This window comes from Rhinolophus hipposideros (assembly GCF_964194185.1).
Source record: "Rhinolophus hipposideros genome assembly, chromosome: 18".
NCBI lineage: Eukaryota > Metazoa > Chordata > Mammalia > Chiroptera > Rhinolophidae > Rhinolophus > Rhinolophus hipposideros.
Genome location: NC_138064.1, coordinates 37,100,050 through 37,124,963, shown reverse-complemented (window position 1 = coordinate 37,124,963; position 24,914 = coordinate 37,100,050). Strand labels below are relative to the sequence as shown.

General features: G+C 36.4%; 1 protein-coding gene across 23 annotated transcripts in view; it reads left to right on the top strand.

The window, feature by feature from the left end:
- ADAM22 (ADAM metallopeptidase domain 22) overlaps window positions 1-24,914 on the top strand; it is a 238,272-nt gene that overhangs the window by 158,713 nt on the left and 54,645 nt on the right. For 22 of the 23 annotated variants that reach the window (XM_081079324.1, XM_081079333.1, XM_081079329.1 and 19 more), the window contains exons 5-14: window positions 1,475-1,557; window positions 7,088-7,151; window positions 9,442-9,511; window positions 13,061-13,131; window positions 16,307-16,381; window positions 18,037-18,108; window positions 18,958-19,124; window positions 20,596-20,680; window positions 21,697-21,787; window positions 22,952-23,003. In XM_081079324.1, coding sequence (XP_080935450.1) covers window positions 1,475-1,557; window positions 7,088-7,151; window positions 9,442-9,511; window positions 13,061-13,131; window positions 16,307-16,381; window positions 18,037-18,108; window positions 18,958-19,124; window positions 20,596-20,680; window positions 21,697-21,787; window positions 22,952-23,003 — 830 coding nt within the window. Of the gene's footprint in view, window positions 1-1,474; window positions 1,558-7,087; window positions 7,152-9,441; window positions 9,512-13,060; window positions 13,132-16,306; window positions 16,382-18,036; window positions 18,109-18,957; window positions 19,125-20,595; window positions 20,681-20,982; window positions 21,059-21,696; window positions 21,788-22,951; window positions 23,004-24,914 lie in introns of those variants that run through there. The other variant, XM_081079334.1, reaches the window with a different exon arrangement.

Here is a 24,914-nt window from a genome sequence, read left to right as displayed (position 1 = left end):
TTGGACAGATGCTGCAGACAGGTTCTGTAACTTCCTTGAGATTATACAGTTCATAAGTGAAGGAGCACTGTTAACAACTACACTGAACCAAACCTATGCGGGCGGTCAGTGCCCAGTTTTGTTTCTACCCTAAAGTTTGTGGCCTTCTGGGTTTCACCCTTGTCAGACCCACACATGAAGTACCACCATATCTTGTCCTCCATCACATCCATCCATAATCTTCATTTCATGATGCTCAATGTCTCCCTGGGGAATTGAAGGTGTCACAAGGTCAGGCTTCCACTGTGCACCATCTTATCTGCTCTCTACGCCCTCACCCAAGCTGAGGTTTGCCCATTCTTATGGGGTTATCTCATGAGGGGTCTCTAGCCAGGCGGCCTTCCTTGGAATTCTAGTGAAGAAATGTCTTCAGCCTTGTTATGTCCTTGTGTCTTCCTGTTCTCTCCCCTCTACTTGTCAAGCACGGAATGTTTTAAGTAGGGGTCGTCCTTAAGCCAGACTATGAAGTAGGTAACATTTTCCCCTTTAAACCACCCATTCTATCAGTTTGTCCTATTTCAGTCTTTCAAACCTCAATGGGTCAGTTTAATGAGAAGCTTTCAGCTTCTGAAGAAATAGGAGATGGTTGTGGGAATGGGAGAAATCATTTAGAGCAGTACTTCTCCTCCTGTAATGTACTTGTGAATCTCGGGGCCTTGTTAAAATGCCGATTCTGAAACAGCAGATCGGGATGGGGCCTGAGAGTCTGCATTTCTGACAAATCCCTGGTGATGTGAGTGCTGCTGGTGTCTAGACCACACTCTGAGTAGCAAGTATGGAAAGACTGAGGCAGCACCCTGAGATGGCACAGGATTCACCCTGTTACTTTTCCAGGAACATTTAATCCACGAGTCTCTCAGCGGCATTTAGTTAATGTGGCTGTCTGCTAGAAGAAACTTCTCAATTTCAAACCCTACCCTAGACTGTTTATCAGTAAAACCGTTCCTGGTTGGAGAAAAGAGCAATATAGACTTACCAAATTTTGATATAAACCCTGTGAAAATAGGCGTACCCCTATCAGTTTAATTGGGTGACTCTCAAATGATTTATACTCATTTTTACTGAGCTTTACGTGAAAGCATCATCTTGCCGCTGCTCCAGGTTGCGTTTCTCACGACTAGGGAAGTAGATGATTAAACTTATTCTGGTGCAAGGGCCCCATGTGTGTTTCCATATCTGTTTCTTTGTTCCTTCTCTCATCACCTGCATAAAAGGAGAGTTAAGTCAACTTTTATTTCCCAGTCTTTTGATTTGGCATCAGCTCACTAGGAGTGCTTATGAATAATTCTGTTAGAAATGGTTTGATAATACTAATCTGAATAATAAAATATTGTGCAGAGCTTTCCATATGGTAATGTGGGCAGAAACCTCTGCAGTGATACGGCCAATTCTCCTTGGGATAGCAAAGGCTTATGTTCTCTATTTCTGTTTGCAGGGAGGAGAACACTGTTACTACCAGGGCCACATCCGAGGAAACCCGGCCTCATTTGTTGCGTTGTCAACATGTCATGGACTTCAGTAAGTGTCCACAAGTTTTTTTGTACTATCCACTCTTTTAATCACTTACCTTCTTTGTTTTTAATGCACTGTCATCGAAATCCCTATTTTATATAAGCGAAGTAATTTTGAATCAGCAATGGATCTGATCTTTTCTCCTCTGTGGTTTATAAACCAAGCAGATTTTAAAATTAGAGTTGCAGGAATCTGGGGCTTTCGAATTGTATAATATGATAACTTATAGTGATATTTGAAGCATTTTTTTTAGTTTCATCCAAGTTGAGACAGTTGTAGTTTGGGTAACTTTGGTCTCTGTTTCTGTGGATGTTTAGCCGCTGGCTACCATTTGTACTCCCACTCCTCCTTGATGTTAGTTTTTATACTTTTGTGGGATAATAGAAATTTCAGTAGATGGAAACTCTTGACTTCTTGCACAAAGACAAAAAGGCTGCAAGTGACCTCAAGTGTTTCAGTGTTCATGTGTTTCAGCGCCTTTTTTATGCCAGAATTCCACCTACCGAGCAGCAAACTTTGGGAGAGTCTGTCTTTTCTCAGAAATCTCCAAGGATCAGAGTTTATCCTTCCTCGGGGCCTTGCTTCCTTTCTCATAAACTTCATTATCAAAGAATGTTTGCTGATCTTTCACATGGGAACACATCTACTTCCCCCATCCTGTCGATAATGGTGACACATACACAGGTGGCCGTCTCTCACTTGCTTTGTAAACCCTTACAAAGCTACCGTGTCATTCCTCAGCATTCTACTTAAGCCAAATCATTTCAGTGCCTTTATTTTGTTTCACTTTTTTTGGCATGGGACAAGCCAGCACTTTCGAATTTCGTTAAATTTTTGTTTGGCACCTTTAAAATATTTCCTGTCGGTTACCAAGTTAGAGATGTGGATTTTTCATCTAACTGGCAATTACTGAGTGTCTGCTATGTACCAGCCACTATGAATATTAAGGTGATTAGAACATGAACCCTGCCCCCGAGAGCTCAGTCTAGTGCAGAAGTGAAATCTACCTCAGCTTCCTACTATGGAGTATGATAGGTGTATTTGTTTTCTTGGAAAGAGAAAAAAACAGAAAAATACAAGCTGAGTGTGGACACTGAACAATGTGGTGGTACTCGAGAGCTACAGAGAAATGTTACTTGAGGATGGTGGAGTGGGCCCCAGAACAAGGTTTGATAGAATATTCCGAGAGAGGGGTGAGATGGACAGGTCTTAAAGAAAGCAAGCAAAGAGATCTAATGGGAAAGGCCAGAAGGCTGGTTTGCCTAAATGGTACCTCTGGTTATGCTCTGGCAGTAGGTATGTGAGAGGTAGAAAGGAGAGAGTGTGAAGATTTGATCAATAATCAGAAAAAGAAGGCCATGTGCCTGAGAGCATGGAAGACGTTTAGTTGCCTATTATTTGTTTGAAAAAAACTACTTATTTTAAATAAATTCTTTGACTAGAGAAACATTTTTACAAACAGGAATCCATGCCTAATATCCGAGGGCCTCAGTTTTCTTATCTGGGAAAAGAAACGTTTAATCCTCTTTGGCAGTAAAATTGTTATATCTGATCTCACAATGAGCACAACTGTTAGCTAGGACTTGTACACTGGGTCTGTTGACGTTTGTGAAAGCAAATGTATATTGTAAGAGAGTGATAAAAAAAAAACATGAGGCTTTTTTTCCTTCCCTCTTCCTCTTAAAATCTCAATCAAAACTCACTTTGTAAGTATCTGACCCAGTACTCACTCCGAATTGCCTCCCAGTTTCCCAAATGGACACGATATTGTCAGAATCAGAGAGAAGGTATCACTGCCTCATGAGGGCTCTAATAGAGCTGAAACCTAAGACCCATTGCTTGCTCCTAAACCTATGCAGTCATTTGAAAGAGGATAGAAAAGTAACTTTAAGGAAATTTTAGTGACTAGCTCAAGCCTGGTTGAGGTGTTTAAGTAAAATTTACTTTTACCTTTGGAAACCTCTTCATTTAAAACTAAACAAAAGCAAAAAGAAAGCCCACTGTGTGTCTAGGAACTGTCAGGACCGTGTACAAGTATGTTTTGGTGCTCTTAGACTTTTATAAACATGTTGAATACTCTGGTTCCTTTTTGTCATTTATTATTCTCATCTTGATTTTACATTTTGAACAAAAATTAAGGATGGAAATATTTTGGGGAGATATCACTAAATATTAAATAATTTATATTGTCTCAATTGCAGTGATTTAGATATGACATTATTATTTCATCCGTGACTCATTTTGTATAAATTACCAAGTACATATTGAGATGTTTCATTTTTCTTGATTTACTGAATTCACTTGAAGAACTTAAAGGGGAAAATAATCAGATTCATGTCTTTTACATAAAACCTGCAAGAGCACATTTTTCAAATTTGAAGGACTAATGGGTAACATTTTGGTCCTGGTAGGCTTGATGTCAGGACAAATTTCTGTAATTACGTGAATCTTAAAGAATGGAGCCAAATGTAGGTTATTGCCCTCTGGTGGCAGTTTGTAAGAATGGCTGTTTCTTTCAAATCTTTTGATGTATGTAGCCTTTTAAAATTTTAGTTCAATTGGCTTATATGACGTTGTCCTAGCTGCACGTTTTTATCAAGTATACTGTGTTATGGACTCAGTACACTTGTTGGAATTCATATAACTATAACAGAAAGGAGTCAATCCTCAAACAAAGCAAATAAAACGTATGCCTTTTAATTGTTAAAGAATTAATGACGGCATGTTGTCGTGTAAGGAACCAGAATCTTATACATATAGATGGTGTCCAAATCTGCATTCTTTACACTGTGCATCAAGATGTTTAAACCCAATAAAAATAACCGATTTTCACATTGGACACTAACCTAATGTAAGAGGAAATAACATCCAGTACTAGATAAACGAAATAATCAGCTTGCTACTTAATCGGTGTTACCATGCGTACTTTAGTAAATGGCAATGGTTTCGTACAATGTTCTCAATGAGTCTGGCCAGTTCTCGTCAGGGGCAGAAATAATGTTTATTGCCATATTTAGTCTACTGTCGTGAAAAGGATCACCCCACTTGATTCCTTAGGCATGTATTGTCAGTAATATCTTACAAACTGCATCTGTTTATCTTTAAGTTCCAAATACAGTGTCATCCAAATTCAGAAAGTACACTTTTGATTGAAAACCTTACAGATGTGAGAATAGCCATTCTAAGGGTATGAGAAAACATTGAGGACATGTGGAAGACGTTAAGGCAAGAATGAAAGAATTTGGATGGAGGCAGAGCTGGAGGCCATTATGATTCCAGCTCAGGGAAACCAGCCTATTTCACTGAGCCATCAGTGAAAGACAGATACTATTCCTTGGCTAACAGCTTGGCTGTCAGGCAGTCGTTTCCACCTAACATTGACAAACGACTGCAGAAGATCACATCTTTGCCGGCCCTCCGGATCCCTGGATGATATGACATATTCCTTCAGCATCATAAAGGGTCTGATCTCAGTAGAAGGACCCTGTTCTCCTAAAAGGACTGGCTGTCAGGATCTCTGTGAGTGGGAGTTGAGGCCATCTGTAACTTAAAATGCCCTCCAGAGGATTTCTCAATTGACTGATAGTCATCTCAGTCTGAGAGGTCCGGAGCTGAACCCCAGCTGACACCCTGCTCCCTGCATCCTGCTTCCTTGTGCCCACCCCATTCTGCTCTTCCTGCAGCTTTTTTAGTCTCAGGAAATGGCAATTCCATCTTGCCAGTGGCTCCGGTCAAAATCTTGGCATCCCCATGGACATGGCTCTGCATACTCCAGTTCAAATCTATTAACACATCTCATGGGTTCAACTTTTGAAAAATAGCCAAAATTTGACCAATCCTCATGATCTCTCCCATTACCACCACGATCTAAGCTACTATCTTCTTTCACCTGGGTCATTGCAATGATTTCCCCATTTCTCTCCTGGCTATCCTAAAGATTATTGTAGCACAGTGGTTGGAGCAATTATTGTGAAGTTTAAGGAAGATTGTCCTTCCCCTCTGTTTAGAACTCTGCAGTGGCTCCTCATCTTTCTCAGAGTAAAAGCTGAGGCCCTCGGAAGGGCCTATCAAAGATGGCCTGCCTATTTCTCTGATTTCATTTGATGGCACTCCTCCCCCACCTGCTCTACTCCAGCCACACTGCATCCTTAGTCCTCCTGGGACATGCCAAGAATCTCTCACCTTGGGGCTTGATTCGGCAATGCTATCTGCACATGTATCCTTGTGGTTTATCTCGTCACTTCTTTCAAGTCTTCGCTTAAATGCCATCTTCTCTGTGAAGCCTTGCTCTGACCCTCTATATAAATCAACAGTCTTCTGTCTCTGGTCCCTATACCCAATCGTCTGGCACCATATATTGCCCTTAACCTGCTTTATTTTCCTCCCTAGAATTTGTCACCACTTCCTATATATTTAGTTGTTGATTATATGTATTTTTTCTGTCCTCCCTAGAATGCACATCAGCACCATGAGGGCAGAGAAGTGGTCTGTTTTGTTCAGTACTGTATCCTCAGCACCTAAGCAGTGCATTGTAGGTTAACTATAAATGTCTGCTGAATGAATGAGTGAATGAATGAATGTGTGTAGCTGATAACAGATAGTTGGTTCCAGAACCAATCTGTGTGGGTTCTATTCCTGCCCCTGCTCTCACTGGTTATGTAATTTGGGCAAGTTACTTCATCTCTTTGGGCTTTGGTTTCCTTCGTTGTAAAATGCAGATAGTCATTATACCTCCTTAATAAATTTATGGAAAAGATTAATGAGTGTGACGTTGTTAAAATGTGTCAGCTCTTATTACTAGAGCATCTTCCAAGTGTGTGATAGGTAGGAAGTTCTCAGGATACTCCTTGACAACCTACATCAGAATCACCTGGGGTTTGTTTAAAATGCAGCTTCCTGGGTCCCAGCCCAGAAATCAGAGGAAGGTCCTGAAAATTTTGCATTTTCACAAGTTCTCCAGGTGACTATTTGTATATTATAATTTTAGAATTATAAGTTGGAAAAAAGAATAATGGACCACATTAGAGAATGGTAATTTTGAGCCTGGGGAAGGGTCTGGTTGAGGGGACTCTGCTACTTGTGAGAAATCAGAGGGAAGGGCCTTTTTCTCTCAGCAGTGGTGTGTGTGTGTGGTGTATGAGTGGTGTGGCGTCTTGTGTGGTATGTGGGAGTGCCTGTGTGTGTGTGTTGTGTAGTATGTGGTATGTGGTGTGTGTGTGTGTGTGTGTGTAGAGGGTATGTGATATGTATGTGTGTGTGTGGTGTGTGTGGGTATGATGTGTGGGTGGTGTGGTGTCTTCTGTGGTATGTGGCAGTGCCTGTATGTGTATGATGTGGTGTGTGCATGTGTGTGTTGTGTAGTATGTGATATGGGGTATGTGTGTGTGTGTGTGATATGTGGTGTGATGGTGGTGATGGGTGGGACTGGGAAAAGGGTGTTGAGAAGTAAACTGGTCCTCTGCTGCTGATTTTAAAGTGATTTTGTCCTGAGGCAGGAGTTGATAGCCATGCCTAATTATTTTCTTGTTTTCGGCAGTGGGATGTTCTATGATGGGAACCACACGTATCTCATTGAGCCAGAAGAAAATGACACCTTCCAAGTAAGTTCTTATATTTGGTGTGGCACATGTAGAAGTTGATGCTGGGAGCTTTCTTCCTCCTCTTTTTTCTTTTATTTTATTTTCATATTTTTAGGGTCTGGATAGTAAGTGTGTGTGTGTGTGTGTGTGTGTGTGTGTGTGTGTGATTGAATAGCAAACAAGTCAGAACCACAAATGTCTTTTTTCTTTCTTTAATCTGTCTCTTACTCCTCCTCATGTTGGAAACACTTTCTTTCTGAGTATTCTGAAGATTTCATTTCTGTCTCCACCATAATGTGCTGTGATCTGTCTTAGCCTGCTCAGGCTGCCATTACAAAATAGTGGGTATCTTAAATAACAGAAATTTATTTTCTCTCAGTTCTGATGACTGGAAGTCTAAGATCAAGTTGTCAGCAGGATTGGTGTCTTGGTTGAGGGCTCTCTTGTTGGGTGGCAGATGACAGCCTTCTTGTTATGTCCTCACATGGCAGAAAAAAAGAGAACTCTGGTGTTCCTTCCTCTTCTTATAAGGGCACTAGCCCTAGTGGATTAGAACCTCATTTAACCTTTATCATTTCCTCACAGACCCTATCTCCAAATATAGTCACATTGGGAGTTAGGGCTTCATCATATGAATTTGGGGGGCAAATATTTATTCTGTAGCTGATCAAAATCACAGATATGTGATTTTCCATTTTCCACCCCCATTTCTTTTCTAGATTCAAGATTTTTCTCTATTACTCATTGTCTTTGAAGCTCTGTGCTAATGAAGTTTAGAGAAATCTAGGTTTTTCTCAATTCTTCCCTTACTGTAGTTGAAATATTCATTTCCCACAAATCAGAAAAGGATTAAGTTAATATTATAGACTACAAATCAACATAATCCACTTCCATTCAAGCTCTGTACACAAATATTCTTCCTTGTATCATGGAACATTAGTCCAACACTTACAGAGGCAAATAATTTCAAGAACTATGCGTTGTTATGCCACCCATAATAAACCTTGTTTGGGAAATTATCTATATTGTGCTTTATTTTCTGGGTCCCCACTGTCTGCTGTCCTGTCACATTGCTTGACTGTGTGATTTTTTTTAAACCATAATATGAAACTTGACTATTTATGATATTTCTTGTAATTTTAGTAATTGAATGAAGCCAAATGAAGTTATTTGAATTTTCATTAATTTATCTTAGATGAAACATGGCTGTTTATCTGTTGGTTTTTCAAAGGACTTTGTATAACACCTGAATTTTGGAGCACGTTGTATTTGGCCATTTGCGGTAACAGTCAGCGTGCCCCCCAGTCCGAGAAGAGTCTTAGCTCTGCAGTCTTTGCCTGGCAAAGCTGGCTGGCTCTAAAAGGTGGTTAGGGATCCGTGGAAAGGAATCAGTCATAAAAAACATTAACCCATTTTCCCAGATGTCTTAGTTCTGCTTGGGAGAATACTAGCATTCATTTATTCTCCATTACTGTAGGCTCTGGCTTCTCTGTCCGTTATTTTGCTTCTAACAGGATATCACTGTGGTGCTGGGACAATACAGGATTGAGTGGGAGGGACTGTGCAATGGCTCATCGCCTCTTTAAACCCAGGAGAAAGTGGAGACCACTGCTTGGACTGTGTAGAGGCCTGACCACTGCGCTGTACACCAGAAACTAGAGCTGAATAATATTGAGTGTCAGCTATAATAAAATATATATATACACACATACACACACACACACACACACACACACATATATATACATATATATGTGTATATATGTATATACATATATACCGTGTTTCCCTGAAAATAAGACCTAGCCAGAACATCAGCTCTAATGCCTCTTTTGGAGCAAAAATTAATATAAGACCCAGTATTATTTTAATATAAGACCGGGTATAATATAATATAATACCGGGTCTTATATAATATAATGTACGGTGGGTCTTATATGATATAATACAATGTAAGACCGGGTCTTACACTAATTTTTGCTCCAAAAGACACATGGGAGCTGATGGTCCGGCTAGGTCTTATTTTCGGGGAAACACGATAGTCACAGGAAGTGGAGTACAGCATAGAGAGTATAATCAATGGAATTGTAACAGCTACATACGATAATCTAGAGGGGCTCTAGATGGGGAGAGGGGAGTTATCACTTTGTGAGCTGTGTAAATGTCTGTTACATTGTTTTGTACACCTGAAAGTAATAATAATTAAAAATGAAAGTGACAGTTCTTCTACGGGTCTCAGCTTCTCCTGCTTGCCCGAGGCTGGAGACACCTGGATGTACATCCTTAATCTCTGTTGTTTGTGTTCTTTCAGGAGGATTTCCGTTTTCATTTGGTTTATAAATCCAGACTGTTTGAATTTCCATTGGATGATCTTCCGTCTGGTATGATATTATTCTTATAATGACTTTAAATAGGACGGCTTTAATAATTTAATGCTTTTAGAGCTAATCTATATGTGGAACATCGTTAGCCCATGATGGCTCATAACACTTTTAGAAAGAAAGTGAAGTGCCATCCAGAGGGAGGATAAAATGCAGAATGACCTCATGTTTATATGTAGCAGATGAGTTTGGAAAGACATAGCTTAAGCCACAGAGAAGGAAAACTTTTTAAAATTATAGGATTCAAAGAAAGGTACTACAGGAGAAATAATGTTAGAGCAAACATTGGTCTGCATAGATAAAATATATAAAAATTCACTCTTGGTGAAACACTGAGTTTGTGAACAGACATATGACTCTTAATCACATTCTTATTTGTTGTTTTTCTCATCTCTTTATGCCCCAGCATTTTAAGAAAGAACTGTTACGGATTAACATTGTTATTATTATGTGCTATTTGTGAAATTAGTCTTTCCTTCTCATGTGCATGTATTAGTCCATTTATTTATAGATGTTGATTTGCGGATTGCATCCATATGGTTACATGACAACAAGGCCAGAGTCCTTGTACTTTGGCCCTGGAACTGGTTATGCAGAGTGCTGTGCTGGACTCATTTGTTCTCCTTCCGAAGGCAGGGCATGCTCTGAGTAACCTGTGTGGAGATGCTCCCTCCCCTATTTAGTGAGACCTGACTATGGCCATAGAACATTCTAAATTTTAATCTCACTTTAATCTTTGTAACCGTTCTGTGAGATGGATATTATTATTTCCATTTCATAGATAAAGAAACAGAAGAACAGCTCATTTGTCTTTTCCAGAGTCCCACAGCTTGTAAGAGACTGAGTGGGGGTTTGGATTATGGCACAATGAGAATGTTCGCTGGGAAAGAGGCACAAGGGCAAATGGAAAAATTACTAGACTGAAAGCAAATCCTAAACTACTGCTTATGAAAATGACTTAAAAGTTTACATTGTCTCCTCATCAGAAAATTAAATCAGTGTTTTCTAATGTCCCTTCCTTTCTGAAATAAATTTGTAACTCCTTGACATTCTGCAGTTCCCTTAAAGAGAAATAACCCCCCCCCCACCCCCCCCACCCCCGCCGCCAAAGGGATAGCAGGTCCTATTTCATAGAATTCACTACTTTGAAAAATCTGCAAATGAGCGTATAGATGCTCTTACTTTACAGAGACACTTTAGACTGTTCCTTCAGTTACCTTGTGGAACTTCTTTCAATGCCTATTATGGGAAGAAAATAAATCATGACTAGTTGCCTGAGAATAAAGATAAAATCTAATAGGTATTACTGGAAGCAGTGAACATTAATTACTATTTAAAGTAATAAATAAAATCCCCTCTAAGGACTTTATTGTAGGCTTGCCATGATACAATCTTAGAATTTTTTTAAAAACTTTGCTGAGGGCTTCTTTTTAACAGAAACTTTAGAGGTGACTTGACAGTTTTGCTGGTATTAAATATGAGTTTTGAACATATTCCTTGGAAACTCAGGTCTGTCTCAATTAGTTTCTGGGTTTCTTTTCTCATCAGAAGTTGGCACTGTCAATTTTGAGAGTGTTTGTCTTCCAAGATCCTTAGATTTACTATGATAGCTTAGAAGAAAACAATACATATACAAATAAATGTCAAAACTGCAATTTTGTGAAATAAGCTCAAAAGTAAGCTTATTTATTTTTAGTTTAATAAAGTCTCACTGGGTTCTGGATTATCATCACCTTGTCTTGTTACACATTATGAATTTCCCAGATATAGAATAGGATCAGGTGTTCTTCATTCTTATTTGATGGTAAAATCTTTTGTTTCACATGACGCATCTGTCAGGACTAGTGTCCTGAGAATACATTTTGAGAAAAGCTTATTTATTTCCTATGGACCACTTAGCGTTCAGTTTTTTAAAAATTACTACAATGAAATACACAAATCTTGTATACTATTTGATGAGTTTTGACACACAATACATCCTTGGGGATCTATCGAGCATTTCCATTAGCTCAGAAACTTCCTTTGTGTCACTTCCCAGTCAGTGCCTCCCACTTTGGCAGTTCCATTTCTGACTTTTTTTTTTATTTGGCCATAGATTAGTTTAGCCTGTTGTAGATTTTCATACAAATGGAATCATGCATTCTGTCCAGCCTCTTTTGCTTAGCATATGCCTGTGAGATTGAGGTTGTCAGGCTAGCAATAGTTCGTTCTTTTAAATTACTGTGTTTTATTGTATGAATATACCACAATTTGTTATCTATTCTGCTGATGGACATTTGGGTTGTTTCCAATTTTTGGCTATTATCAATAAAATAACATGAAAATTCTTGTACAGTTTTCTTTTTTGTGGATACATGTTTATATTTTTTCTGTCAAATACCTAGGAGTGAAATTACTGGGTCATAAGGTAGGTATATTTTTAACTACATAACAGTTTTCCAAACTTGAGCATGCATCTGACACACAGACTGCTGGCTCCATCTCTAGAGTTTTTTTTTTTTTCTAAAATAACACTTTATTGAGGTACGATGGACCTACATAAAGCTGTACATAATTAATGTATACAACTTGATGAGTTTGGAGATAAATATACATCCATGAAATCATCACCATAATTTTTGCCATAAACATATCCATCAATTCCAAAAGTGTTCTCTCTCTCTCTTTATCATTGCTATTAGTGATAGGCACACTTAACATAAGATCTACACTTCTCAGCAAAATTTTAAGTACACAGTATTATATTGTTAACGACAGGCACTAACTACAGCTACTGCTGCACAATAGATCTTCAGGACTTAGTCATCTTGTACAACTGAAACTTTGTACTCTTTGACTAATACCTTCCTGTTTTCCCTTTCCCTTAGCCCCTAGCAGCCACCATTCTACTTTCTGCTTCTTTGAGTTTGAGTCTTTTAGATTCATCATTAAAGTGGTATCATGTAGTATTTGTCCTTCTGTGTCTGGTTTATTTCACTTAACATAATGTCCTCCAGGTTCATCCATGTTGTCACAAATGGCAGGATTTCTTTCTTTTTCAAAGCTGAATAATATTCAATTGTATATATAGACATTTTCCTTATCCATTCATCCATCAGTGGACATTTAGATTGCTTCTATATCTTGGCTCTTTTGAATAGTGCTGCAATGAACAAGGAATTGCAGATGTCTCTTTGAGATTCTGATTTCAATTCCTTTGAATAAATACCCAGTAGGGTTGCTGGATTCCCAACAAAGAATGTAAGGGTTTTATAGAAGAAATGTGAGAAAAATTTTAATATAATTTAGAACAGAAATAATATTTGAGATTTTGTGAATTGTAGTCATTAATGATATATTTATTTAGCAACATTATAATTATAAAATTTTTATCATATAACTATATACTTATACTTATAATTAATTGTCAATTATTATAATTATTAATAATAATTCATAAAGTATAATTATATAATTTATAATTAGAAGGGCTGGTACAACTTTGCCTTGTGTGAAAGTAACATAGAATATACACTAAGTTAAATTTCATTTATATTTATTTCCTTTTAGAATTCCAACAAGTAAACATCACTCCACCAAAATTTATTTTGAAGCCAATACCAAAAAGGAGTAAACGACAGGTATGTATTCACAGGTATATGTCATGATGTTTTAGAAAAACATTTGGCAATTGTCAGTCAATTAAATCTACATTAGGCTTTTGTGAGAGGGCAAATATTAGTTCAGGCATTTTTCAGGGTGTGGTAAACAGTAAGGGTAAAGGATCTGTAGGAGCAGTGGAGATGGGGCCATATTATTACATAGACTTAAAAAGGATTCAAGATAGTGATGATAACATGGTTACTCATCATGTAAATGGATTATGGCGCCCCTGCTGTGACATCTCAGGTTCTTTCTACCATAGGCCTCTTTTCTTGCCTGGTGTGCTCCACATCATGAAAGTTACTTGTATGGTACCTGTCTTTGTATTTATCCTTTTAAAGATACTGCCTTAAGAGTGAATCTGTCAGGTTTTGAAACCACAAAATGCTAATGTGATACTTGAGCTATTTTGGATTCTGGAATATAAAATTAGGATGTCTACTTTATGAATGTTCAGTGGATCTTGAACTTATAATAACAACTGTTTGTACAATGGCTTTAAACCACAGGAAGTAGGTACTGTTATTCCTCTTTCACAGGAAAAGAAATGATGGCTCTGAAATGTGAAAATCACTTATGCAGAATTATGGAGCTGGTAAATGGTTCAGACAAAATAAGAACTCTGGTTATCAAAATTAAGTTATTATCACCATTGTGATGGTGGTGATTGTTGTGAGTGTGTATGTGGCATAAAAAACACAGGATGAGAGAAATAGATATGTAATGGAAGGAAACAGGTATTTTCTTTTTAAAATATGTTTAATAATTATGAAATAAAATGTTTACAGACAGATTTCTAATGTGAATAATAATTGCTAAATTTTATGGAGCACTTGCCATGTGTCTGGCCTTGTTCTAAGAAATTTAATTGTATCAATACAGTTCATCATCATCATAATCTTATGAGGAAGGTATTAGTATTATCCACGTTTTACTGATAAGGACATTGACATATAGGAGGCTTAGATAACTTGCCCATGGTCACATTGGGTTATTTAATGGCATAACTGAGATTCTGACCTAGGAAATCTGGTCTCAGAGAGGGTCTTATAACCACATATGCTCTATAAACTGCCTCTCAGAAGCCCTTGTGTTTCATGAATTACTACCATGAGCTTTATATAATTTGGGAATATGCATATATAGTGAGGACCAATTTAATAGATACAAATAATTGCCATCAGGATTTCATTTGAAACAGCATTTATTTCATGAATTACAAATTGAGATAATAGGATAATTTTCTGTGGACATGATCCTTGATGTTCGTCATACACACCTGCAATACCCAGTCATATGCGGAGCAGACAAACCCTTGACTTCTCTTTCTGAGAAACCTGTGGCTACATGGAGGTGAAGCGGGAGCAAGCTGTGTTGAAAAATGTTGAGACTTGTTAAAAATGCTACTGTATTAACTGGGAAGGCTCAGGTCTCTTCAACAATTAACAAGGCAGTTACATCCCCAAAACACCCATTTTTAGAGGCTCTTGTCACTGGATGCAGTTTATGTTGTTTTTTGGTTTCCAAACACAAAATTAGAGTCTGTGATTCCCTATCAGCTTGGTATAAGAGATGTTGAAAAAACAAGTGGTTTTGTTTTGTTTTGTTTTTAACTTTGGGAATGTGTTAGCAATGAAACAAAAATCCATGTGGCAGAAATTTTTTTAGTATTTTTTAAATGCAGTACTCAAAACACACATTCATGATCGATTTAGGTTTGATTGGATACCCTCATCACAAAAATGTCCGTTGGGCAAGTGAACAAAAGATTTGTTGAAAAAAATGTGTGTGAAATTATGGCATAAAGGAAAAAGATTTTGCAGATCTTGTTAAAGATTGTGTTATAGACCAACTGTAGACAACAGATGGGGCATGGCTGCCTTAGTGGCTCTTGCCAGCACCATTCATTGGTCATTTTGGAAGGTGGAGAAAATTCATTGTTGAATAGACAGATATAGCTGCACTAGATAACTCAAGACTGTTGGGAGCTCTCAAAACTATCCTAACAAAGCTGCTGTATCATTTGGGGGACCCCTAGAACCCTATCATAGGATGGGGTATGTCTCAATCCCAGATTTGGAGATAATGGACTAAAAGGTGCCAATCATTCAACTCCCCGTAGACCTCTCAGAGATTCTCAGGAACTTAAATTAAACCATTTGTTACAATCTCCAAGATACACTGTTAAATTAAAAAAAAAAAGAAAGCCTGATACCAAAGAGAGTGAAATAAATGGAAGTGCAAAATAAAATATATTTCATGTTTGATTTTATATGCATAAATATTTCTGGAAGAAACCAGTAAGTACACATTGTGGGGGAAGGGTAACAACTATGTAGATGGGTAACAAAGGTGAGAGGAAGACTCACCCTATATATTTTTTATAATTTTTAAATTTTTGAACCATGTTAATTTATTGCTTACTCAAAAACTAAGTAAATTGATGAAAATGAAAAATAGTACTAAATGAATAAAGGGAAATTTTGTTTTATTTCTCCCATATATTTTAGTTTTTTATTAAAAACATTTTCAGCTTTATTGAGGTATTATTGACAAATAAAATTGTAAGATATTTAAAGTGTACAACAGGATGATTTGATATACATTGTGATAGGATTCCCCTATGGAATTGGCACATCTATCATCTCACATTTTTGCCTTTTTATTTATTTATTTATTTATTTTGGTGAGACCATCGAAGTTCTCTTTTAACAAATTTCAGTTATACATTATAGTATTATCAATGTCCATCAATGAATGAATGGATCAAGAAAATGTAGCATAGTGTGTGTGTGTGTGTGTGTGTGTGTGTGTGTGTGTGTGTGTAATGGAATATTATTCAGCCTTAAAAAAGAAGGAAATCCTGTCCTTTGTGACAACATTACGTGAAGTGAAACAAGCCAGACATAGAGAAATGCTGCATGACATTACATGTGGAATCTGAAAAAAAAATGGTCAAACTCGTAGAAACAGAGAGAGTAGAAAAGTGGTTGCCAGGCATGGAGGAAATAGGGAGAGGTTGGTAAAAGGATACAGGCTTTCAGCTCTGAGATGAATAAGGTCTGAGGATCTAATGTATAATATGTTTGTTTAGTTTTGCACAGCCAAGTTCAGCAAGCCTTTTTAGGTGCTATTTCCTTTACTATATTGCAGCTTCATCGGCATCCTCGGAACGTAGAGGAAGAAACCAAATATATTGAACTAATGATTGTGAACGATCATCTCATGGTAAGATTTGCTGAATTTTTTGTTGTTTGGACTTGTTTGTGCCTAGGGTAAAAGTGGTGGGTGCACAAATATGTTTAGAAGAAAGAAGCCCATAAAGTTGTAACCTAGAGAATGTAATCAAACATATTTGTTACCCATCAGCAACTGCAAGTAGGAAACATTCTTAGGTAAAAGTAACAAACGGTATTTTATGAAGTTCCAAAAATATTTCTGGGACTCAGAATGTCAGGTCTTTGGATTTATTTGGTTTATATGGGGCCTAATATCTGATCTTACTGAAACGGCAGGGTTTAAAAAAAAAAAATGGAAACTTCATTTTATATTGAAAAAGTAAGCAAGGCACCAATAATGTGACACTGAAGTTTGCAATGTACAGCTTTATCCTAATAAAAGAAAAACATTTTTTTTTCTATTTCTGTTTTGTTATGTAGTAGAGCTATACAGGAAAAGCTTGTAGAGCCAACCAGTGAAGAATTTTAGGACGAGAACCTAGCGAAACTTCCATTTTTGTTGAGTCGATTATTTTGTTAATTCACTTCATGTGTAGATTCAATTCGTGGGCGTATTTCAGTCAGTATGGTTATTGTCGCAGCACAATAGTGTGTCGCAATGCTAATTGTTTCATGTAACCATGGTTTTGAACTAAAAACCATCTGGTGCACATTGCTGAATTTTACTTAATTTCAGGTGCAAGTACGTTTGGATTTACTTTGAATGATTTATTTGAGGGAAATTGTGTCATTTATTTACGTATAATTAAACAAGTAATATTAATTTTAATTTTTGTTAATAATAATACAATCAAGATTGAATGATTCTTCCTTGTTCAGGCTAACACTGAGTTTTATCTGTCTAGCTTTTTGAATTCAGTGAATGTTACTGTTCCCTGAGATTTTTTTACAGAATAAGAATAAGTTGCAAAAACATAATTTTGGACATTTTAGGATATCACAAATTCAGATGTCTGGAGACATCTTTAGGCAGATAATGCAAATCAAGGGAACTGGGTATAAAACAATCGGGCAGGGTGAGGCCTGTGGTGAAAGGGAAATCACACAGCTTGTTTCATTGGAGCAGCTGCTTTGCAGCACTTACCAGTTATTACCCTGTGGGGATGCTAATTGCCAGTGAAGCCAGAAATCAGGTATCATGTGGTACTTCCTGATTTTTAAAGTAGCATTGAGGCCAAACAAGAGATATATGTGATCCACGTCTAGCCTGTAAGCTACCTCTTTGTGACCCTTCGGGCTTTCTTCTCCTTCCTGAATAAGCCTTGTAGAACTTAACAGATTTTTACACTTTTAGCAGTATTCACATTCACTTTTTCTGACTTTGATACACCAGTATTTGTATGTTCTGTAATTCATAGATAACTTGCATATGTTTTATCATTTTGAATAATAATCCCGTGACAGAAATAAACTTGTGAATGGCACAGAACGGGTATTTTTTACTTTATCTCACAGATGACTAAATTGGGGGCTCCAACTTTTAAGCACCTTGCCTCAGACTACGCAGTATATAAAGGACTAGGTCTCAATTCTTACATTTTTTACGCACCCTTAGAGAACTTGCAATTATACCATGCTTTCTCTGCTGAGGTGATTATTGCTGATGACTCTGAAAGCCCTTCACTTGTTTTCTTTTGTTTTCAGTTCAAAAAACATCGGCTTTCAGTTGTACATACCAATACGTATGCGAAATCTGTGGTGAACATGGCAGATTTAGTAAGTATCAACCCAATCAGTATTGTCATAGAGGAATTTTATCTCCTGATTACTAACAGAACAGATAATATGGCTCTTATATATTCATTACTCTAAATTACACTTGACCAAGGTGTCCCGTAAGTCCCTGGTAACCTTGCAATTGACTTTGTTGACTTTGATCTCTATCTGGGAAGGTGATAAAAGGAAGTGGTCAGAGTTGCCCACAGATTTATGCCTGAAATTCCTTCCTGTATTTTTCACATTGGAAAAGAAAAGGTTGAGTCACAGCCCCTAACAAAGATACTGTGTACTCCACCAATGGAAAAACAGTCTACGAGTTGTGCCTTTTGCAAGAGTGCCTGGTGCTATGGGAACTATGCAACTAAATAATTCTACTGTACCTAGTTTCCAAATCTTCCCTGACAAGGCAGTGCCAGTACCTTCTCCATGAGTTTAATTAGGGCCAGTCTGGTTGTATAGAAATTGTTTCCTAGAGAGTCTTTATTGTTCCGTTTTTGCCACGGGAACTGAAGAACGGATGGATTCTTTGTCTAGGTTCCAGAAGATGGATTCAGGGAGAGCCTTAAATAACGGTGCAAATATTGGTTCAAAAGTGATCTTGTGTTTCTAACAGGTGCTCTGTTCTTTGGGTGTTAATTGATAAACAATTTGATTCTGTTACTCAAGGTAAATGCATGTAAATTAGAAAAACAATTACCTCCTTAAAAATAGTGAAGTTTCTTATATTTTACTAAAACTCAGAGTTTCAGTAAAAGTAGCTTTGTTGTCCTGTTCATAAATCACTTGATTTTATCACATGTACAGCTGGTGTATTCGTTTTGTTAATATTCTGTTAATATTCTATAGATATATAAAGACCAACTTAAGACAAGGATAGTATTGGTTGCCATGGAAACCTGGGCAGCTGACAACAAGTTTGCCATATCTGAAAATCCACTGATCACCCTACGTGAGTTTATGAAATACAGGAGAGATTTTATCAAAGAGAAAAGTGATGCAGTTCACCTTTTTTCGTACGTAACTTTTGTAATGATTTATTACTTTTTTTGGTTCCATATTGTATGCTCTATGACTTGTGACTGAGCTGTGTCCATTTTACTGCATAGCGCAGTTAGGATTTGACAGGGAAGATACATTTGGCAGAAGTTTTAAAGTATAAATTGTTTGAAATTGTCCTGAAAATTTAAGAAGTTTAATTTTGAGTTATTTTATTATTGCATGTTTATTTCATTTAATTTTTCAAGAGATTTAATCAGAGCATTAACCGAGTAAAAATACTGTTAATGTTCATAAAGGGTATTCTTAACAGATTAATTATATTTTTTAAAGTTGCTGTCTTTTTAAAGTTAACGTTATCTTTGTTTTTGCTGTAAGGTGAGAGCTTAGTATTTTCAGAGTTTATCTTTTATTTTTTCTTACTCCTATATGTTTAAAAAATTTTGGGGGGGTAACATGCATATTTGATGTAATAGCAAGTTACATATTGTAGCACTTTAAAAACCTATCATTTTAAGTCAGAGCTATTGAAGAAAATTATAAATGGAGCTAAAAGTGTACATTTTGGGGGTAATTTTTATTTTTACACAATTTCAAAACACAAAAGTTGCAAGTATACTACAAAGAAATATCCTATGCCCCTCACCCAGATTCATCAGTTGTTTATATTTTGTCCCATTTGTTTTATTTCTGTCCTTCTATCATACTTACCCCCTTCCCTTACTTTCATCTACCCAGCTATCAATTTTTTCTCCCTGAACCATTTGAGAGTAACTTGGAGACGTTTATCTACTGGGCCTTTCCTACTAAATACTTAACATATTTTTTTACTATAGTAAATGATTAAAAACAGAAAATTTAACATTGATACAATACTTTAATCTATAGTTTACATTCAAATTTTACCAATTGTCTCAATAATGTCTTTTATAGCCGATTCTCCCCTACCCTAAATCCAGGATCCAATACATGATCACACATTGCATTAACTGTCATGTCTCTATAGACTTCTTTAATATGAAAGATTTCTGTAGCATTTCTTTGTTTATTTTGAACTTAACATTTTTGAAGAGTGTAGGCCAGTTATTTTTATAGACTGTTTCTTATTGTGGGACTTGCTGATAGTTTCTCATTATGAGATTCAAGTTATGCATTTTTGGCAGAAATACCACAGAAATGATTTTGTATCCTTTTCAGATTACATCATATTAGTACTTCTTTTTTTAATAGACATAATTCTCTTGAAGATATTTATTGATTATGTGGGAAACATCCCTCACAAACCTTTTTCTTTCATGTATATTTCTGGTTACACATATATTTCTAGTTATATGTGTAAACAATTTTCACATTCCTCTCTTACCTTAGGAATAACTAGTATACAAATGTTATGTGCATTGAGAAAATTAATGTGGTAAATTAATAATGAGAGGTGCTATGATGTTTGAACTGTGAGCAGTAAGTATTTTTCATTTCCTTTTCTGAAAGGGGAAGTCAATTTGAGAGTAGCCGGAGCGGGGCAGCTTTTGTTGGTGGGATTTGCTCGTTGCTGAGAGGAGGAGGCGTGAATGAAGTAGGTGTGAACATCTGTACAATACAAAGTGGTATGATGGCTGAAAATGTTTTCCTAATGTTTAAGAGATAATTTCTCAGTATTCCACATTTTCCAGATGTTAGGTTGTTTTATTAACAACCAATGTGGTTACTGTAAATTACCAGAGACAGAATAGGGAAATAATAACAAGATAGTATCTGATCATTCTGTTCATGTTCTAACTTAGAGTGATTTCCATATTTAGCTATTTATAGATAGATAAAGTCTTTACCTTTAGCTTCACTGACAATAAGGCCCTGTTTTTCACTTTGATTTTCCAGATAATTGAGTAATTTCCAGAAGCATCGGCTGACTACCTAACATCGAATTAGAAATTTTCTTCTTTGATATTTGGCAAATTTTTGGAGAAAAAGACAGTATTTTCAAAGGGTTCCTTCTACTCCTAAGGAACTAAGCCTGATGGAAGTGATCTAAGAGAAAAATACTTGAATCTTTGGGAGGCTATATATTGAAAAAAATATCCCTAAGGTCTTCTCAAGTTTCTTTTGGCCAAAGATCATCACTATTTCCTATTACTCATAACATTCATTTTCTGAGCTATATTCTATTCAATTTGGGGAAATTTCGGAGTACAAGTGGACACACAAGCATGAACAAGTTCCATATAATTTGCATATTTATTTTTATCTTATTATCGAAAAAACTGTTTTAATTATATGCAAGTACTAAGTTTTTTAGAAAAGTCACTGGTGAAATTTTCACTCAGAATTAAATTTAACTTTCCAAACCCAAAAGTTGATGATTCCCTGCCTTCTAGTTTTCCCTGTAAGACTTAATGAAACACTAATTTATTTCTTACCACTTCTTTCCAAATGCTCAATAGTTCAGCACCAGCTATTGTGTGTTTAAACTGTGATAACCAAAATGCTTAGAAATTACTTATTTTCAATTATATTGTGACCTTTTTCTCTGGCCCATCTTAAATAAAAAATCATTTGCATTTACACGTATTTAATTTTTTTTTTGTTTTTCAGTTTGGGAAAACTGATTTAATGGCAGTTACACTTGCCCAGTCATTAGCCCATAATATTGGTATTATCTCAGACAAAAGAAAGTTAGCAAGTGGTAAGTTTAAGTACATGTGTGGTTTAATTATATTTTAAAAAGACTATCTGTAAAATATTTTGGAGAATGAGATTCTTTAATTCAGTTGCTTGATCAAAAGAGTTTGGGTGATAGTATAAGATAAGTAGCCAGGGCACAAAATAACTTTTTCAAAAGTAATACAAGGTAATATTTACATTGCAGATGAAAATTTCTTCATGTGTAATAACTATTTAAAGCTATGTGATGATAAATTCATAGTTGAATTTTACCTAAAAAGGGATAAAATAAGCTCAGTTTGGTAATTTTAAATGGTAAGAGTTATAGGCATATAGTGTTAAGACATTCTGTTTTATTATGGTTTATTTAAACCATCTCTTAATATGGACACAGAGGTTGAATTTGCCTAACAGGTTGGTTCAAACCTGATAAACGGCTTAGTAAAATATGGACCTAGTAAAATATGTTTGGTTTAGCATCTATGAAGAATATGTTTTTCCTAACTGACTTCACCAAGAATGGTTCAACACTATGTATGTTGAGTAAGTTGATTATAACAATATTTGTTATATTATTTTAATAATTAATATTATAAATATGGTTTTTTATACTAATAATAACTATTACCATTTATGGAGTACTCATTATATGACAGATAATCGAGTGCCAGTATTATCTATTAATACATCTAGGTGCTCATTTTTAATTCTTTAGATAATCCTGCAAGAAATACATTATTAGCCCCATTTTACACATAAGATGACTAGATCTTAAAGGGTAATATCTCCAAGATTACACAAGATTACACTGATAAGCCCAGGTATTGAACCCAGGTGTCCGATTCTGAAGCCTAACCAATTGACTATACTGCCTTCTACCAGCCTTGGTGTAGAAGCTTTTTAAAATGAACAGGAAGTTGTTAGAATTCCTATCAATGCTTATGAAACCAGTATCCTGTAGTGGTATATCACTATTTTATTGGCATTTGATTGTATTTTATTTAAGCCATTTTAAGTGAATGCTTTAAACATATGACCACTTGTTGAAATAGCAAAAGATTTAAGTTTAGTAAAAATTATATAATCTTGATAGGGCCTGAGTGAAAATATACTTTTAAAAATAGGAGCTACTCTAATGCACCTGTTTTCACTTTGTAATAAGTCACGTGTATTCACTGTTTCGTAGGTGAGTGTAAATGTGAGGACACGTGGTCTGGATGCATAATGGGAGACACTGGGTGAGCCACTTCTATTTGAAAATAATTCATTTTTCCTTTCCTCGCTATGCTGTTGTCTTTCTAGGAATATGCCACTCAGTAACTTAGTGCATGGAACCTCACCCCAGACATTTAAGAGAAAATCAGAAGTAGATTTTCTCAGTGGCTTTGTGTGCAAAGTATTTTTCACAAAATAATCTCTTCTTTATGAAAACAATTGATGGCTATGAAGCTAGTAGATCAAAGACTTTTTTAACCTTAAATCTAGGCTGGAAATGAGAAACAACTTTGTTCTTGATGGCTTACAGACTAGCTCCCTTTCTTTTTATCTTTTTCAATTCTGATAAATGGGTTATAAACACTAGTGTGCTGCTAAGCTGACTCTCAAAAACAAAAACAAAAGAGCCCAGATTTGTAGCTTCTCAGATTTCCAGCAGCCTTCTACCATATGTAGAAACCTATAGTGCAAATACTACGAATGTTGATTTCCAGCTACCAATGGTGTGTCACTGAACAAGGAGTGGGAAGAGTTGTCACATTTACTCTCCTGAGAACGGTTTTCATTTTTTTACTGTGCTACCATCACACGATCAAGTACCTATCCTGCATTCTTTCTAGTGCACAACCATTCCTTTCATGCCAAGCTTATCACTACCATCTTACTTTAAACTTTTATCATCTTGTGCACTTGTTTCAGTAACATGCCAGATACTCAGGTAGCTTTCAGCCTCTCTTTCTCCCTTTCGGAAATCCACTGCCATCACAATAAAAAAAAAGGTATAAAGAGTAAAAGAATGAATACTTGTATAGCTATCACCCACCTTAAAAAAAAAAAAAAAACACAAAAAAAACCCCACGAAAAATCTGCCTGCATAATTAAATCCGCCTTGTGTTCTCTCTTATTGGTCCCCAGCCCCAGCCAAGGTAACCATTTTGAATTTGGTTAATATCATCACAGATCCTTTTTGATACTTTTATTGTATGTTTGTGTTTGTGTTGAAGTACTATACAGCATTGCTTTGCATATTTTCAGTTTATGTAAAAGGCCTCATACTATATGTATTTTTCTGTGACCTGTTTTTTTGATCAACTCTGTATTTGTTAGATTCATCCATGCTGATAATATATAGTTCTAGTTCATTGACTGTATAGGGCACAGTTTCTCCATTATACTCGTAAGGCACCTGGATTTATGTGTCAGACACGTGAATTTTATTTTCCTGCTTAGAACTTTTGTTGAGTCTCTGTTATTTAAAGGATAAGGTTTGAATTCCTTCCCTCAATATTTAAAAGTCTATAATCTTTCTTCATCCTCATTTGCAATCTTATTTTCCACTTGCATGATCAGTTTGCTAAACTTTATTATACGAGGTGTGATCAAACAATACAGTGAATGTTTAAATAAAATTTATTACAGTAAAAGACACACTGCCATTAATCTCCCTCAAAATAGTCCCCCTTGCTTCAAACACACTTATCCCATCCTTCTTGCCACTTTCTGAAACAGTTCTGGAAGTCCTCTTTCATGAGTGTCTTTAGTTGCACTGTCGTGGCTGCCCCATGTCCTGAATCATTTTGACTCTGGGGAAGAGCCAGAAGTCACCTGAAGCCAGATCCAGTGAATAAGGTGGATGAGGACACACCGTAATGTTTTTATTTGACAGAAACTGCCATACCAGAAGCTATGTGTGACATGGAACCTTTCTGTTGTGATCACAAAATATGGTGAATGCTGCTGCTGAGTGCCATCCAATGGAAAGGCAGGGATCTTCAATATAGGAAGCAGTGCATTGAAACTTAGTAATGGTGTGTGACAAATTTCTACTTGTCTGGTGCAGTCTGCAGTCAGTTGGATATGAGTTATGGTTGAGAGACGATGTGTTTTAAAGTGTGCCATAAATCATCGTCTGTCATGACAATGCTCCATGTCAC